Consider the following 17739-nt stretch of genomic DNA (forward strand, 5'->3'; position numbering starts at 1 on the left):
TTGGTATGAGATGAATGTATTTTGCGTGTGTGAACGAGGTGAATTTAGGGGTTGAGGCGGGGGTGGAATGCTGTGAGTGAACTGTGTCCCCCCACAGTCCATGGTGCGTCCCTGACCCTTGATGAGCTGGTCTTTGGAGATGAAGCCTATGAGAGATGGTCGGGTTCAGATGGAGTCACGGGTGTGGTCTTCAGGGTGGGTTTGGGGTCCTAAAGTAAGAAGAGGTAGCAGAGTTTCCAGTCTTGGTCCTACCCCGAGAAGACGCAGAGTGGTTTTCTACAGGCCAGGAAGAGAGCTGTCGGTGGAAGCCCACCACAGCGGTCCCTGGTCCCGGGCCTGCAGCCTGCTACACTGGACATTGCTGTTTTAGTGCCCGCCCAGGTGTGGTGTCTGTGACTGCAGCGTCCGCACACGGAGACGTCCAGTTCTCCTGCTACTCTGAGTCGCTGCACTCGCTCGTGTTGCCTGTGTGGGGCTGCTGAAATGTCCCTACGTGCATGTGTGTGTTCCGTGCATGTATATACACGTATTGGCCAGCTTTTCATCACTAAAGTGAAATTCCTGAGGCAACTAACTTCCTAAGAAAAAAGATTGATGTCATAGTTTTGGAGGTTCAAGTCCACCATCAGGCAGCCCCACTGGTTGGTCTCTGGGGCTGGCGTTCTTGCCCAGGTGTCTCGTAGCACCAGCCTGGGAGTGCACTTGCCAGGAACCATTCATGGGGGCCCTGCCCTGACACCTATGCCCCTCAGCTGTGAATTTCAAAGTCCCCAGTTTTTCCGTCCTGAGAGGGACAGGATGGTTGGGAGGGCTGCGTTGTCTATCTCCCTTCTCAGACCACTGGGGCCTGATAAAGCCCCCGGAATCAGGCTCTGCTGCCTTGGTTTCTCCTGAGGTAGACCTTGCTTCCTTGGAAATGCTTGCTTCTCCCTCCTCTGACTGCATGGACGGAGGAATTTTTTCCCGCATTGACTGTGAGAGCTTGGTAGAGCAACTGGCGCTGAAACTCGCAGAAGCCCCAAGACAGGGCCCTGGAGTTTTAGCTCCAGACTTGCCCACACGGAGTCTGCAGCGCTTCCTTTAAGGTCCAGCTTTGCCTGCTGGGGCTCAGCCCCGCCGAGGGTTCCCCTGCGCTCACTCGTGATTCTCTGTGTTGTCTGTGTGGTCAGGCCTGGGCGCAGCAGTGTACCCTGTGACCTTGCATCTCTGGTGGATCCAAGGGGCGTCGTTACTGTTTCAGTTTGCCCTTACCTGTCAGGGGACAAGGGACTTCCAAGCCCCCTACACACCAGTCACTTCCTTACTCCCAGAAGCTGACCTGTTTAATCTGTGTAACGTGCGCGCTTACTGAGGCTGGCAAGATGTGCTTGTTTCCTGGGTGTGTGTGCGGCTAAACCCACACTGTCTTCTCTGGACCGAGGTTCCGTAACCTCAGCCGAATTTGGGCTCCCAGTGAGCTGCCTGCACGTTAGTCACACCTGCTGCTGCTTTCCCCAGGAGGCACACTGCCTGCAGCGGCGAGAGTGCTCCACACCTGCTGCTTAGCGCTTGCCGACTCAGGCAGTGCCTTGCCTGGGCCGCCTCACTGGCCGCTCGGCGCCTTGAGGCCAGGGGCCTTCCCTGTGCACCGTTCCGTTCTCAGTGCTGTGTGGGTGACAGCTGTCATTTACAGACCGGAATATAGAAATCTCCAGTGTGATAATGTGGGCGCTTATTATTTCTTACGGTGTGTAAGTATCTTATTTCACACGTTGTAGAGCAATCCTGTCTCTGCCACACGCAGCCCTGGTCTTGCAGGTGTGGCCCTTCTGCTGTGGATGGAGGGTACGTGTGTGTGTTGCTTACGGAATGCAGTATCCTGGGAACTCCCTGTAATTGGTGTTCATTGAAAATGCTGTGCACAGTTAAAGGTACTAGAGACGGAAGATTCTGTTCCTTAGAGAGATAATGAAAATGTTTTGTTGTCATATTCTTATGTTATTAGTATCACTTAATTAACTTACTGAATTGGTTTTTGTGTTTTTGCAGATTGTTCTCTATGTATAAGAAAATTTCTATCGTATAAAACTCAGTGTCCAACTTGTTGTGTGGTGAGTTTTTCTCTTTTTTAGACTTAGTGATTCGCACAGATATTTCTGCTTCTTTTATATGCAACAGCCCACGGGGAGAAGTGTAGCTTCTGAATTCAGCGTTATAAAGGCATTTTCAGGAGGAGCCTTTGGGCTCTGATCAGTTTTTCATTAAAGCTCTGGACCTCTGGTAATCTGTAGTTCAGGAAGTAAAAGCAGGTTGTGAGCGAAGGACGCCTCCGGGCACGCATTCTCATGGGCCCTAGCTCTGTTGTAGCTCCTCACCTCTGGTAGAAACTCTGAGGTGGGCTTCTGCACTGCCGAGGGCTGGTGGCAGCGTTGGTGCCGAAGGCAAACAGGTGTGGCCGTCGGCCTTAACCAGCCTCACCGGTCCCTGGCCTGCTAGGCCCGATCGTCAGGGAAACACCAGGAACTTTCTTATTACAGGCTCAGAGACTTTTCAAGTAGTGGCGATAGGCGAGAGGTAGATGAAAGGGAGCTTGAACATCCGTGGGGGTAGGGAGGCGAGAGTCAGGTTGGGCAGAAACAGAGTGGGACTGTTGACGGGGGGCGAGTGTGGCCTCGGCGGGGGGAGCGGCGTGTGGCGGACACTGAGCTTGCAGAGTGATTTCCCTGTGTGAGCGACGCAGCAGCGTGGCTCCCGAGCCCGAGAGCTGCCTCCCCAGGGAGAGGAGCCGAGCCCCACGCGCTGAATGAGCCCTGCAGGTACCCTTCTCCGTGTTCCTGAGAGCTGACCTCATCCGCAGACTCCGCTGAGTACTTAAAGCCTCTCCCATTATGTTGCTGAAAAGAGCGTCTCCTCTTTTTATTGGAGAAAATGTTTGGAAAGCCGAGTGCTGGTGTTTTGAAGAAAGATTCTTGCTCATATTAGGTTTTGTTTTAATGAGTAGAGTAAATAATATATGCTTTTAACAAATGCTTTGGAGAGCTTTTATCAGACTTCCAGTTAGCAGACCCTGAATCACTTTTTAGAATTCCACGTAGGCTGAGATAAATGAGCTTTGTTTTGAGGTTTTCCTGGAAGACTTGGTGGGATGGGGAGCCTCAGCAGGATGGGTCAGACATCCTCAAAAACATGGTTGTGACGAATAAATGATTGTTTTTGACCTTTTTCCATCTGTTGTTTTTCTTTTCTAGACTGTCACAGAGCCAGACCTGAAAAACAACCGTGTGCTAGATGAACTGGTAAAAAGCTTGCATTTTGCACGGTATGATTTAATGTTGTGACTAACCTCCGGCTGCTCCCGCCCGTGGTGTGTCCCCTCCGGCCTCTGTGGCGGACCTCTCAGTTGGGGTCTGCAGGGCTGCATATTTTGGAGTAAAATAAAGGAAATGATGATTGTTGTTATTCACACGTGCAAAATCTAATAGTGATAAGAATTTATTCCGTTACTAACCAGAAATTCTCCTGTACTGAACAGTTAAAAGTTAAAGTGTGGGTCCGAGGACTCCTCCGGTCTTGGTTCTGTGAACATTCTCCTGGGATATCTTCTATTCTAGATTCAGCTGTGTTTTTCAGGTGCCCTGGTTCCTCTCACGGGAGCCAGGCTCTGGTGCTGGGGTGCGTGTTACCACGAGGGCATTACAGCTGCTTGGGCCTCTCAGTGGAGCTGGATGTGTTTAGGCCAGCCTGATGGACACACGCCCATAACTGGTTGTGTTTGTTGTATGTGGATCTATTAACTCCTAATCTGATTTACTCAGCATGTAAAAAATAATGTGTCTTGTGAAATATGTAGTTGTTTTATGTTTTCTAAAACTCACATATGTAGCTTTCCTTCCTAACTGTCACATGCATGAATGTGTGAAAGTGATTTTGATCTCCCAGAGTGATCTAAAAAGGTATGTTTTACCCAACAATGCCTTGAAATTTTCTGAAGTTTTTTTTTATTTTTATTTTTTAAAGATTTATTTATTTATTTGAGAAGCAGAGACAGAGACATCTTCCATCTGCTGGTTCACTCCCCAAATGACCGCAGTGGCAGGGGCTGGGCTGTTCCGAAGCTAGGAACCAGGAGCTTCCTCTCAGTCTCCTATGTGAGTGTAGGGGCCCAAGTTCTTGGGCCATCTTCTACTGCTTTGCCAGGAGCGTTAGCAGAGAGCCGGATTGGAGTGGAGCAGCCAGGACATAGCTGGAGGCCATATGGGACGCGGGCGCCACAGGCGAAGGATGCTAGCATCGCAGGTGGTGGCTTAGCCTGCTGCACTGCAATGCCATCCGCCCTGATGCATCTTCATGTAAAGATGTGATGGGAGTTAAGAGAAAGTTATTGGCTCATTTTAACTGTAAGCATCAACTTTGGATTTAACATTCTCACCCAGGTCATTTTTGTTGTAAGTGGTCTCGTGGCTTTAACGTCTGTGTTTACACTCGTGACATCCAGACTGTTTCTTCAGCTAGGTCTCATCCAGACTTCACACTCATGCGTCTCACATTCTGCGTGGACAGGAGCTGCTCTTGAATGATGTGCACCAAACAGTGCCGGTTCCCGGTGCTGCCTGTGACGCTGGCCCTGCCGCTCGCTCTGTGCTCTCCGGCTCGTCCACAGCAGCACTGCCCTCTCACTTGCCCGGCGCCAAGCCCTGGAGTCCTCCTGAGCCCTCCCGGTTACACCACGTCATCCGTTAGTGGATCCTGGTGGCGTGTCTTCAGAACACTGGCAGGGTCTTACTGCTCTCACCTCCTTCCGGGACGGCCGCAGCCCAGGCCGGGTCAGCCCGCGTTCCTGCCAGCACTTCCTCTCGGTCGTGACTGTGCTTGTGCTGTCTCAGAGCTCTTCCTGAGGACAGCAACCAGAGCGGTTCCTGTAAGAGAAAGTCAGATTGCGCTAAGACCGTGCCGGGCGCTTCCCGTGTCACTTGGCGAGAAGCCTGCCTCGGTGGCAGCCCCCTGTTCCCTGCAGTCCCTGCCGGGGCGCTTCCTGTCTGATTTGGAGAGAAGCCCTGCCTGGTGGCAGCCCCTGTTCCCTGCAGTTCGTGCCAGGGCACTTCCCGTGTCATTTGGAGAGAAGCCTGCCCCTCAGTGGCAGTCCCTGTTCCCTGCAGTCTTGCTCCCTCTGGGGCCTTAGGCCACACCTCGCTGCTCCGGTTTACTCAGTTCCAGTCCCTCTGGCCTCCCTGCCATTCTGTCTGCTGACCTCACTCTGACCCTGAAGACTTCTGCTCCTGCTCCACTTCACAGTGGACGCCTGTTTCCCTGTTCAGCCCTGGCTCAGCCCTGACTCGGGACTGGTTCTCCTGGGGCGTCTTGGTGAGGTGCTGCGGAGAGGATCCGGCGTCTGCTCCACACGTGGTTTCCTTGCTTCTGGCACCTTTCGCATGCACTGTGTGTGTGTCTGTCCGTAGTGTCGGCTTCATGAGGACAGAGGCCTCTCTTTGCTTATGTTAGATTTCTCTGCCAAGAATAGCTGACACTTGAATAACTTAAGAATTTTAATTTTAGCGTGGAGAATAGTTTTATCATGGTAATGGAGTTTCCATCGGCCATGGTCTTTGTTGACTGAATTGAAGTAAGAGAGCAAATTAGTAAAAGGAAATTTATCTGAAGTGTGGATAAAAGCCAAGGTGTGGCTGAGTGGACACCTGGCCGGAGAGGCGGGCGTCCTCCCTAGTGGGGGTGTGGTCTCCACTGTGTGCTGTCTGCTTTACTTGGTCGTGATGGGCGGACGCTTTGCTAAGAACCTTTCTACAAAGCTGGGTCCTGGAGCAAAACAGACCGTCAGTGTTTGTGCTCCTGTTTGTATTTTGTTTGTTTCCTCTCAAAGACCAAGATTTTTAAGTTTTTGTTTCCTTTAATCTTTCTTCCCCTCTAGCTTTTATTTATTTATTTCCAAATTTTCCATTCTGGAAAAATCCAAATTTAGACATATGTGTGGAAAATAAAATAATGAAATAATGACACAAGCTCCTCACCATGTGCCTGCCAGCATTTGTCAGCTTGTGGACGATCTTAGGGTTTTTTTTTTCAAGATTTTTTTTTTAATTTCAAAGTGAGAGTTACAGGAGGGATGAGATAGATAGATAGATATATCTTCCATCGTCTTGTTCACTCCCCAAATGGCAGCAACATCTGGGGCTGAGATAGGCCAAAGCCAGGAGACGGGAACTCCATCTGCATCTGCCATGTGTGTGAGGGACCCCAGCACTCGGGCCACCTTCCACTGCTGTCCCAGGCACATTGGCAGGAAGCTGGATTGGAAGTGGAGCAGCTGGGACTTGAACCAGCGCTCTTACGGGACGCTGGTGTTGCTGGTCTTGCAGGCAGAGGCTTGACCTGCCGCACTAGGCCGGCCCCTTGTGGGCGTCCTTGATTTTGTTACCTGCCTCACTAGGCTGGCCCCTTGTAGGCATCCTTGATTTTGTTACCTGCCGCACTAGGCTGGCCCCTTGTGGGCGTCCTTGATTTTGTTACCTGCTGCACTAGGCCGGCCCCTTGTGGGCATCCTTGATTTTGCTGACATCTCCTCGCCTTCCCTCGGTCCTCATTGTTGATTTTAAAATGTCGGATGGGCCTGTTAGTCTCAGGACATCATTGAAAGTGTTCAGATTATGCCTGGCAGTTAAACATGATATGAAACAGGACATTTTGATTGTAAATAACATTTTTATGAATTTCTATTAAGCTGTTAGGCAGAACAAAATAATTGCTGCTTTGTCTCTTTTTATACCATTTCCTGTCCTGTGGCGCAGCTAACTCCCAGGTGGTCCGAGAGTTATTAGTCATTTTATTGACTTCAGACTAATAGTGAAAGAGAAATCTGAGCAGCTAATACAAAGGCATATTAAAATGTTCATGGAAACATGGAATTAAAAGGTAAGTTTTGAGGCTGGTGTTGTGGAATAGTGGGTTAAGCTGCTGCCTGCAATGCCTGCATCTCATATGGGCACCTGTTCGAGTCCCAGATGCTCCACTTCTGATCCAGCTCCCTGCTAATGCACCTAGGAAAGCATCAGAAGATGGCCCAAGTGCTTGGGCCCATGCCATCCATATGGAAGACCTGAATGAAGTTCCCAGCTCCTGGCTTTAAAGCCTGCTGTTATGGCCATTTGAGGAGTGAGCAGATGAATGGAAGACATCTTTCTCTCTCTCTGTCCACCTCCCTCTCCCTCCCTCCCTCCTTCCTTCTGTAACTCTGCCTTCCAAATAAATAAATACATCTTAAAAAAAGAGAGAGAAGTTTCTTGGTGCACAACATTTTGAAGTTCAAGCGTAGTTTTTCGTTGTATTCTCCATGAACTTTTGAGAGCCACTTCCTGCATTACTGTGGCAATCATTTGATTTTTGTCAGTGAGTCTTTCAATTTCAGATGATGATAATGGGTAATTCTGTCTCTGTTTCCCTATTGATACACATGTGGATGCTTTCTGGTTTTTGTCTGTTGTGAGTAGAGCTGCTGTGAACATTCCCATTCATATCTTTCGGCATGTTTCACAGGTATGATGGCCAGGCCATAGGATAGGCATTCATTTATGTGCTGCAGTATCTGAAGACCGTTTTTTTTTTTTTTTTTCTCTGAAGATTTATTTATTGAAAGTCAGAGTTACACAGAGAGAGGAGAGACAGAGAGAGAGAGAGGTCTTCCATCTGCTGGTTCACTCCTCAATTGGCTGCAATGGCTGGAGCTGTGCCGATCCGAAGCCAGGACCAGGAGCTTCTTCCGGGTCTCCCATGTGGGTGCTGGGGCCCAAGGACTTGGGCCATCTTCCACTGCTTCCCTAGGCCATAGCAGAGAGCTGTTTTGGAAGTGGAGCAGCCAGGTCTCGAACCAGCGCCCATATGGGATGCCAGCGCTGCAGGCAGTGGCTTTACTCACTGTGCCACAGCCCCACAGTGCTGGCCCCAGTCCTTTAGTTTTAAGCATTCTTTCAGATGTGAGACGATAGGTCATTGTGGTCACGTGTGCATTTCCTGCCGCCTGATGCACCTTCGCGTGTGCTTACTGACGATTCCTGTGTCTTCTAGTTTTCTGCTCAGTTTTTAAAAATTGTACTGTTTTGTCTTCCTGATTTTTAGGGGTTTTCATATATTATGCTTTAGTTTTGAGGACATCTGCTTATCAAAGACACCTTTAAAATAAAAAGGCATGCTACAGACAGGGAGAAAAAAATGGAACTACAAATATTTGATTGCCTCTCTTGTTAATGATTTGTGCTTTTTCAAATCTTGCCTAATACATCTTCTCCTATCAAGATTTTTTGCTGTTTCCTTCTATAAATGCCATTTTGGCTTTTGCATTTAGGTCAATGAGCCCATTCAAGTTAATTTTGGGCCATGATGTAGGTAAGGGTCAAGATTCACTTGTTCTTCGACAGATAATCACTTGCTCCTGCACTGTTTATGAGAAAAGGCCCACTAGATTGCAGTGGCTCCTTGCTGTAAATAAGATGATGTAAATAAGATGATGTAAATAAGACTGGACACAGTGTGTTCCGTATCCTGTTTGTCTCTCTGCAAAATGATGCTGTCTCCAGCATGGTAGCTGGCTTGCTGAAATCCTTGAACGCTGTTAGTTCCTTTTCTCAAACGTTGTTCTTCAGGACTCAAGCATTATAGGGCCTTTGCATTTTTGTGGAAGTTTCAGAATGATTTATTATTTCCTCTCCCAAAACAGTGGCTTATCAATTGATTGGGATTGCATTTACTTTGTGAGTCATTTTGGAGAAAATAGGCATTTTAACACTGTTGAGTCATCTGGACGATGACTAGAACCTGGAATATCTGTTTATTTAAGCCTTCTTTTATTTCTCTTAAGAATGTTTTGAAGTTTTCAGGATATAGGTTTTACACATTAAAAAAATGTATTCCTAGATGTTTAATATTTTTGATGTTATGTAAGTGGTATTTAAAGATGTTATTTTCTGCTTGCTAATATATAGAGACACATTAATTTCTTGTTTATTGACAGGGAACCAGGACCTTGTAAAAATTCATTTATTCCAGTTTCTTATAGATTGAATTTGATTTTCTGTGTGCATAATCATTTCACCTGCAAATAAAAAATACTTTTTTGTGTGTTTCTCTCCAAATGCAATCATTGTACCTTTTCAAGATTTATTTATTTTGAAAGTCTAAGTTACAGAGAGAGAGAGAGAGAGAGAGATTGATTGATTTCACTGATTCAGTCCCCAGATGGTCACAACGGCCAGCACTGGGCCAGCCCGAAGCCAGGAGCCAGGAGCTTATCCTGGTCTCCCATGTAGGTAGCACCAGCCAAGGACTTGGGGGCATCATTTACTGCCTTCCCAGGTGCATTGGCAGGAAGCTAGATTGGAAGCAGAGCAGCTGGAACTTGAACCAGCACTTGGCCATAGTTGCAAATTGTGGTTCTGTGCCACAGGATGTGTCTCTTTTCTGTTCTTTGTTCTCTGTTATTATTTGCTTCTATCTCTGGTTTTAGTTTGATGTTTCTAAGCTTGGAATATTGTTTGTTTCTTATTAATCCAATTTTTCCTTTAGGGACTACTTTGTTAAACTCTCATGTTATCATTTACCTCAGAATATCTTTACATTTCCATTGTGATTTGTCCTGTATAGTTATTTAGAATTGTGATGCTTATATAATATTGGGATATTTATTAATTATTTTTCTGTTAGTTTAGTCTGAATTCTAAAGTGGCAGATTTTGATTTTTTATAAGATTTGGAAGTTCATAATCCTCGATTTTTCTGATATTTCCCATTCTCTTCCTGCTTCTTTTGGATACCAGTTATTATCTCTACAGGAAGTCTTCAAAAAATTCATAGAAATGTCTGTTATGAAAAACCTATGGTGGGTTTCACTTTTTTTCAGCAAAATAATTTTTGATTTACCCTTATATATCGTACTTTACTTTTATTGTCTTTTCTCTTCTTTTTTCTCTCTCTACTTGGGTTTGTGTATTTCTTGTTGTCCTGTCTTAATGATTACTAATACCGTCCTCTGCTGTCTCCTATTATACTCATCCAGCTTTGCAACTGTAGAATGTTCATTTGATTATTTCTAAAGGATTTTAATACTCTCTTGAAGTACATTATCTTTTTTATCCATTTGTCGTCTTTTTTTCTGTAACTTGCTTATCACAGTTCTTTTGAAGTCATGCCTGCTAATGCCTCTTTTTGGATTACCTCTGGGTTTGCTTCTGTTGACTGTTTTTTCTCTTGGTTAGTGCCTGTGTTTTTCCTTGCTTCTTTGCATGCCTGGTAACTTAAAAATACATGCTGAGTATTGTAGGTGAAATATATAAGCTGTGAATTATCCTCATTTGAAAGATGTTGAACTTTGTTGTGATGGCAGTTGAATGAGCAGCTCTTCAGCTCTGTTCTGGTGAGGTGAGGTGCAGTGTTTGGTTGGGTAAGGTTGACTTTGGCTTTGCTTACGCTTCTGCACAACTTGCAGAAAATTCTCCTGGGGTGACCCTCATGAGAGTTTTAGATCACTCCCCGTGTCTGTTCTCCCTTGTATTAATTACAGCCCAGTTGTTGTATGTTAGAAGAAAGTTGTTTTTGATTACAGAATAAACCTTGGGGTTGGTGCTGTAGTGTAGCAGGTAAAGCTGCTGCCTGCAGTACCAGAATCCCGTATGGGTGCTGGTTCAAGTCCCAGCTGCTCCTCTTCCGATCCAGCTCTTTGCTATGGCCTAGGGAAGCAGTGGAAGATGGTCCAAGTCCTTGGGCCCCTGCACCCATGTGGGAGACCCAGAAGAAGCTCCTGGCTCCTGGCTTCAGATTGGTGCAGCTCCAGCTGTTGTGGTCAATTGGGGAGTGAATCAGGGGATGGAAGACTTCTCTCTCTCTCTCTCTCTCTCTGCTTCTCTGCCTCTCCTTCTCTCTCTGTTAACTCTGACTCTCAAATAAATAAATCTTTAAAAGAAGAGAGAGAGAATAAGCCTCATATCAGCTGTTCCATGACCAGAGCCTGAAGTCTGCCATTTGCTTATACACACCGATGAACTATCTTTGGAGTCAGGTTTATTGCTTTTGTTTTATTCCAGCAGCAACACTTTGGTTTGGTTGTCATTATGGCCTAACTTCTGTATCTCAGAGGAACAAGTGTTAACTGGGAAAACAGTTTGTGTTATTCCCCTAAGCATCATTTCGTGTCCTGGTGATGGGTTGAGTGTTGTTACATTAGTATTTTTGGCTGATGGGAAAGCCTGCTGTGTTTCTGTGCTTTCAGGAGTCATCTGTTGCAGTCTGCTTTGGAGTCGCCTCCCATCTCTCCCGTGTCCTCCTCTGCGAAGAAGCTCACCGGCAGAGCCCTCACTCCTGCTGCCGCCAGACAGTCTTCAAAGCATGGCCGCAGACTGATAGACAATTTCTTGATCAAGGAAGTTGCAAGTTCCACATCAGAGTTGTTGATAAACGAAAAGGAAAGCAAATTGAGCCCTCAGACAGAGGCGGGCCCTTCTGCAGAGCCCAAGGAGACATGTTTCCCAGAAAAGGTGACTCCTGGCTCCATGGAGGCCAACGGTCCCGAGACCCCCTCTACATCCACTTTGAAACAGGTTGCTAAAGGTAGGAAATTCTTACGTGACAATTCATACTCAGCGGTCGTCTCCTGGCCTCTTACCCGTGTAGACCTGAGAGACCACCCCAGATCCCTGTAACTCCACGAAGTTGTTTGGGAGTGACGAACTAATCTTAGCATTACGTGGGGAATTACCAATAAAAGCTAAATCAATCAGTTCGTGCCCGTTGGAAAGGTGAGCAGTAGTTGGGCCAGCCAGTCAGTGCGTTGATGAAGCTGCTCCTGCCCCTGCCTTGCCTGCAGACCAGGGCTGTCTTCCCCAGCCTGTTGTGATTGCGTCTGTGCTAAATACGGATGGCAGCTGACGCTTGGGAAAACCTAGGACTAGCTTAGAGTTTGGTCGTACCTTGCTGGAAAAGCTTAACCAGAGCATTCTCCAATAAATCAACTTGCAGGCTCATTTGCATTCTTTTCCTCTAGGCCCAAGATTCTAATTGTGTGACTCCCCGCATATAGCGTTACCCGGTCCTGTTGCCTTCATGGGTTATTCTTTTTCTCTTCTGTTTTTCTAAGTATATGTTAAATTGGGATTCCGTTTTTTGTCTTAATTGCTGAAAGGTATTGGCTTATATAATTTTTTATTTTTCTGCAAATAATAACACCCTTTTCTCTTTTTAAAAAATACAGTGGATTGTCCTGTTTGTGGGGTTAACATTCCAGAGAGTCACATTAATAAGCACCTAGACAGCTGTTTGTCCCGTGAAGAGAAGAAGGAAAGCCTCCGAAGGTAAGATAGTTGAGCGCGACTCTTTATTTCTTCTAAGATTTATTTATTTATTTGAAAGGCAAAGTTACAGAGAGAGATGTAGAAACAGAAAGAGATCTTCTTTCTGTTGGTTTACTCTTCAATAACCACAAAAAGCTGGGGCTGGGTCAGGCCGAGGCCAGGAGCCTGGAACTCCATCTGGGTCTCCCACGTGGGTGCAGGGACCCAAGCACTAGGGCCATCCTCTGCTGCTTTCCCAGGCGCATTTGCCGGAAGCTGGATTGGAAATGGAGTGGCCAGGACTCACACCGTCACCCATGTGGGATGCCGGTGCTGAGGCGGTGCCTTTACCTGCTGCATGACGATGCTGGCACCGCAGCACAACTCGGCGCCTTTCTGTAGGTGTTTCCTAGGCTTTACGAATTTGGAAAAAAAGGCAGCGTTCACTCTGCTGTCTGCCCCAGCCCTCCAGTCCCCTTCTCCTTTAGCTGTGACGTCTCCCAGTCCCTGCCCGCTTGCTGTTTCCTCAGCTCCCACTCGGTCAGAATACTTAGCTGAGTCGGGTCTGGGGACTGCTACTAAAATTTTAAACGTCGGAGACCGCAGTTCATTTCTTTCCAAGCTCGTCTGTGAAATTGGGTGTTGTGGGCCAGAGCTGTTTTCTGCTTTCCCCATCCCCAGGGCAGGAGCACCGATCAGTGGGGCTTGCTGGGGAGCGTGAGGCTTAAGCGTCCAGGAGAAGAAGACTTGGAAAGAAGACGGAAGCCGAAGAAGTGAATGGGGATCGGGAAGTGGGCGTGACTGGAGCGATCGGCTCCTTAGTTTCCTCTGTCTTGAAGGACGTAGCAGACTGATTTCCAAAAGCCGTGAAGTAATAGTACCTTGTAAAGAAGGCAGGACCGTCTTACTGTTTTTGTGATTAGAGATAGATGCCGCTTGATTTTTGAGCAAGTTTTAAGGGAGTCCAGGCTCTGAAGAACACTTGGTGTCACGTGATCCAGAAGGCAACCTACAGCACAGCTTACTGTGTTAGCTCCTGGTTGGGGACGTGCTTGAGAATGGACCCTGGGCAGCTGCGTACGCACAATGCTCCCACCTAGTGGGCAGTGTGTAGGAGAGAATAAAGGTTTTAGATGGCTTAGTTAGGAGAGACTTGAGATAAGTTAAGCTGGATGGTCCCACAGGTTGTTTCCCATACGTCGTGGGAAGTCTGCAGGCTGCCTTTCTCTTTGAGGGTGTTTGTTCCTATAGAATGAGTTGGGAGTATGGAAGCTGAGTATTTTCTTTCTCAAGAATAAAGAATTGCTTTTTCTGGATACATCTGTCATGTTTCTGCAGATATGTTCAGCTCAAAGACAGCCTTGTCCATGATTTGTCAGTGTCCAAGAGTGAACAGTGCAGTCCAGGGGCTGGTGCTGTGGTGTAGTGGGCTAAAGTCTCCGCCGGCAGTGCCGGCATCCCATGTGGGCGCTGGTTCCAGTCCTGGCTGCTCCTCTTCCGATCCAGGTCTCTGCTAAGGCCTGGGAAAGCAGTGGAGGATGGCCCAAGTATTTGGGCCCCTGCATCCATGTGGGGGACCTGAAGGCAGCCCCTGGCTCCTGGCTTTGGATTGGCCCAGCTCAAGCCGTTGTGGCCATTTGGAGAGTGAATCAGCGGTTGGAAGAGCTTTCTCTCTGTCTCTGCCTCTCACTGTCTGTAACTCTACCTCTCAAGTAAATAATTAAAATAAAGAAATAATAAATACAAAGAACACTGCAGCCCTGCCGGTTGCTCCTGAGTGTGACTTGGACACACAGCGTGCCGGTCGCCCTGTTAGTGCACGGGAGGCTCGGAGAAGTCCTGCTTGAAAAGTAACCGCTGGGTTTGTTTAACGCGGGCATGCCTAGATTTGCTGGATCCTGACTTTCTGTCTGGCTGGCTGTAATCTGTGACAGCGGTGTTCAGAGGCACTGTGGGGGAACGTTGAGTCGTGTGCTGGTTCTGGGGTTCCCTCACATGAGGAGCACCTGCCAGGTGTTCACTTTGCCACAACACCCTGCCAGGCTGTCTCCTGGATCTGGGTGACAGCTTCATTCTGCATAAACCCTCCCAGGGTCGACTGCGGGCGCAGCCCCTTTGGTGCCTTCGGATTCTGAGGCCCTTGCGTGCGTTTCACAGTTTGACCAAATCGTGAATGGAAGACCGGTCATTTTTCTGTCTGGGGAAGCATTTGGCAGGCTTCAGGTCTTTAAATTCTTGATAGAAATGTTTCATCTCTGCAGAGTTTTCCGTCGTAAATGCCAGGAAATAGTTCGGTTCTGTAGAATTTCACGGTGGTAAGTTTAATCTTGTCTCCTTTGTAAAAATAAATGAGTCAGATCCAGAACTAATGAATTGTCCTTCCATGTGCTGTGTAAACACCTGCAAAGTTATTCAGCCAGTGATGCCTACTGTGATTTTATTTTGTGATTTTATTAGTCTTGTAGAATTCAATGGGCTCTCATTATAAGAAGAACAATTTTCAGAAAAATATAATCTGTTGAGGTTTTACAGCCCTTTTTACAGTCAAGCAGTTACTTCTGGCTTTTAGACTTTGTTAGGTTAAAGGAACTAGGTTAGTCTGGGAATGGCACTGCTGGTAAGAGGCGGGTGGCTGGTGATCAGCTGTGGTATTTGTCTAGGTGGGACCTTTGGACTGGTGGCCTCGGGTTAACCCTGAGGAACCCTGTGGAAAATATTGATTTCCGGTCTGTGCTTGGGACCTGATTTGTAGTTGGTAGATGGCCATGGAGAAGGGCCTGGGCATCTGTGCTCTAGACGCATTCTCCGGATGGCCTTGAGGCGCTGGCAGGTTTGGGAAGCCCAGCCCTCTGTGAACTGGTGCTGTCCAAATCCTTTGTAAAGTCTTGATTTTCAGACAGACCTGTTGCTTCCAAGTTTCTGTTAATTTTCACCTGCAACTTTGATGTTCTCGTTTTGAAGCTGTGGCGCTGTAGTGACAGTGTGATACTTCTTTCTTGAGAGCCTCGTCGCCACAGAGGGGAGCCGGGCTGTGCACGAGGGCACCCTGCTCTGATCCCGTGAAGCGGGCAAGGTGCTGCTGGAGCGCCGCTTGATGGCTTTTCTCGAGTCACTGAAACTTTTAGAGGGCCTGAATTCTAGGCCATTCTGAGGAACAATATTTATTAAGATTGTTTTTTTTTTTTTTTGAGAGAGAGCATAGATGGAAGAAATTTGATATAGCTTTTTGTTTAAAATTATAGTTTGGTGCTTATCTGTGTATTAAAAGTATGTAAATAAAATGAAAAGCCAGGTGGTGATTTTGCTAATCTACTTCTTGAAATGTCTTAAACATTTACCAATGTAAATAACTGCAGTTGAAGTCAACAAAACTCTGTTGTATTTTTTGCTGTTGATTCAGTTGTGTCCTTTGAGGATGATGCCACCGTTCTCTGCTCGTCACCTCGCTGGCATCCTTTTCGTAGCTGGTGACGGGTTGGGTGGCACGCACGTCCTAACAAGTCTTATCTTCCCTGACTTCATGCTTTTGATTTCGTATCACCTTGAGTTTGAGGGGCCGTTTCTGCACAGGCTCTGTGAGATGAGCTGTCTTTAAATCCATAGCTGCACTTTCAGCAGCGTTTGTGATCTGTTGTGGGAAGTAGATGGGTTCGTCCAGGGATTTTGCCTGAGAACCGTGGCAACTTGAAGAAACAGCAGGCTCTAACCCGGTGCAGAGGTCGGACTGTGTGAGGGTGCTGCTAGGTGGAGCTCTGGCTTTGAGCCACAGGCCTTCCGTGTGAGCCGTCCCCTTTCGCATTGTTCGGCCTGGACACTGGGACCCTCTGTCTGGACGGCTGCCAGCCTCTCGCGTGTCGTGTCAGACGTGTCCACTTCGTCTGCATATGCACTCCTTCTTCCCTCTCCTCTTGGCAGGGCTTCTCCTGTCCTCCAGTCACCAGGTGTCGAGCAGAAGGCAGATCACTGTTCTTCATGAAAGCACTCGATACTGCGCAGCGATACTCAGAGCTGTGCTTTTCCCTTTTCAGTTCTGTCCACAAAAGGAAGCCACTGCCTAAAACTGTGTACAACTTGCTCTCCGATCGTGACTTGAAGAAAAAGCTGAAACAGCATGGATTGTCTACTCAAGGAAGCAAACAACAGCTTATTAAAAGACACCAAGAATTTGTTCACATGTACAATGCCCAGTGTGATGCTTTGCACCCTAAATCAGGTAAGATCCTGCGACAGTGAGTTTTGCTTATCCTCTGGATGAGGCAATTTTGTGTCCTCGGAGATTATAGAACCATACTAAAACAATTCTAACACAGTTTGATAGTAGGTAGGACGTGCAAATGTGTTCCTTCTCAAGGTACCTGGAGGGTTTATCATAAGCCAGCCTTCCTCAGCCTGTCTCCCAGGACCCACGCTCCCCTCTCAGAGGCACCCCTTGCCACTTTCCTAAGGGTTGTTGTAGAGACAGCGTGGTTGTGAGCATGGATCTCGGGAGCCTGGGTGACATTCCAGCTGTTACTGTTATGGGTGGTGACTGTGGGCAAGGTGCTGGTATTGCCAGTGCCTCTCTTCTCAGCCAGAGAGAGTTACAGTGTTACCTACTTCATCAGGTGTTTGAGAGGAAGCCAGGATAGAATGCTTGTGAAGTGCCTAAGCTTCCTCTCCCTGTCCCTCCCCGAGGCGGAGGTCTAGGCGCTGTGCTCAGCATGGAAGGGGGGACCAGCCTGGCTGCCTGCCTGCTTCAGCACGTCTTGTCTTAGAGCACTGAAGCCAGGCTCTGTGGTCTGTCACTGACCGTCCTAGCTCTGTGAAGGCAGCTGGTGTGTGGACAGTTGTTCAGTTGGTGTCACAATGTCCTACTCAGCTGCCCTTTTTCTCTGCCTCCCACTCACCTGCTGATGGACAGCTGCACTCTGCCTCATTTTTGGCTGTAGTAGTAAAGTGTTGTGGGTGACTTAGTGAGCTTTATGTTGCGGCATCTGTTCCATGGGCTGGGTGATTGGTAGTCAGGTGTACTTGGCTCACGATTCTGGAGGCTGGGCAGTCCAAGGTCACGTGTTGGAGCTGGCTGTGGCCTTCGTGCTGTGCTGCGAGTCGCAGTAGGCTGAAGAGCAACAGAGGGCCTCAGTCAGCTCCCGTAGCAGAGCCACTCTGGGTCATTTACGCAGTCCTGCGGAAGTGGCAGTGACCCATGGAGGCACACCCTTGTGACCTTGTGACTTCTTAGACCTCTCCCCCCGCAACACTGTTAGGTTGGAGGTTCGGTTTCCAGCACATTAACTTTGGGAGTGAATTCAAAGGTCTTTCTGTAGCTGTAAGTTTTCATTTTTCTTAAATAAATGCCTGGGAATGGGGTTGCTAGGTCCCAGGTAAGTGTGTGCTTCAGACGCTTAAGAAACTGTAAAACTGATAGTCAAAGAATGGTACTGTTTGCATTGTGTGAG

At 47.6% G+C, this 17739-nt stretch overlaps 1 protein-coding gene across 28 annotated transcripts in view; it reads left to right on the forward strand.

The window, feature by feature from the left end:
- RAD18 (RAD18 E3 ubiquitin protein ligase) overlaps window positions 1–17739 on the forward strand; it is a 103506-nt gene that overhangs the window by 10781 nt on the left and 74986 nt on the right. For 16 of the 28 annotated variants that reach the window (XR_011379675.2, XR_011379674.2, XM_089306740.1 and 13 more), the window contains 5 exons: window positions 2029–2090; window positions 3228–3298; window positions 11245–11582; window positions 12223–12322; window positions 16330–16514. Coding sequence is in view for 25 of the 28 variants with exons in the window: in XM_089306740.1 (XP_089162866.1) it covers window positions 2029–2090; window positions 3228–3298; window positions 11245–11582; window positions 12223–12322; window positions 16330–16514 (756 nt within the window). In the remaining 3 variants the exon portion in view is untranslated. Of the gene's footprint in view, window positions 1–1472; window positions 1731–1876; window positions 1911–2028; window positions 2091–2779; window positions 2796–3227; window positions 3299–4086; window positions 4128–11244; window positions 11583–12222; window positions 12323–16329; window positions 16515–17739 lie in introns of those variants that run through there. The other 12 variants (XM_051831966.3, XM_089306745.1, XM_089306743.1 and 9 more) reach the window with 9 other exon arrangements.

Source organism: Oryctolagus cuniculus, chromosome 10, assembly GCF_051225735.1.
Source record: "Oryctolagus cuniculus isolate XC-2025 breed Fujian yellow rabbit chromosome 10, ASM5122573v1, whole genome shotgun sequence".
Lineage (NCBI taxonomy): Eukaryota > Metazoa > Chordata > Mammalia > Lagomorpha > Leporidae > Oryctolagus > Oryctolagus cuniculus.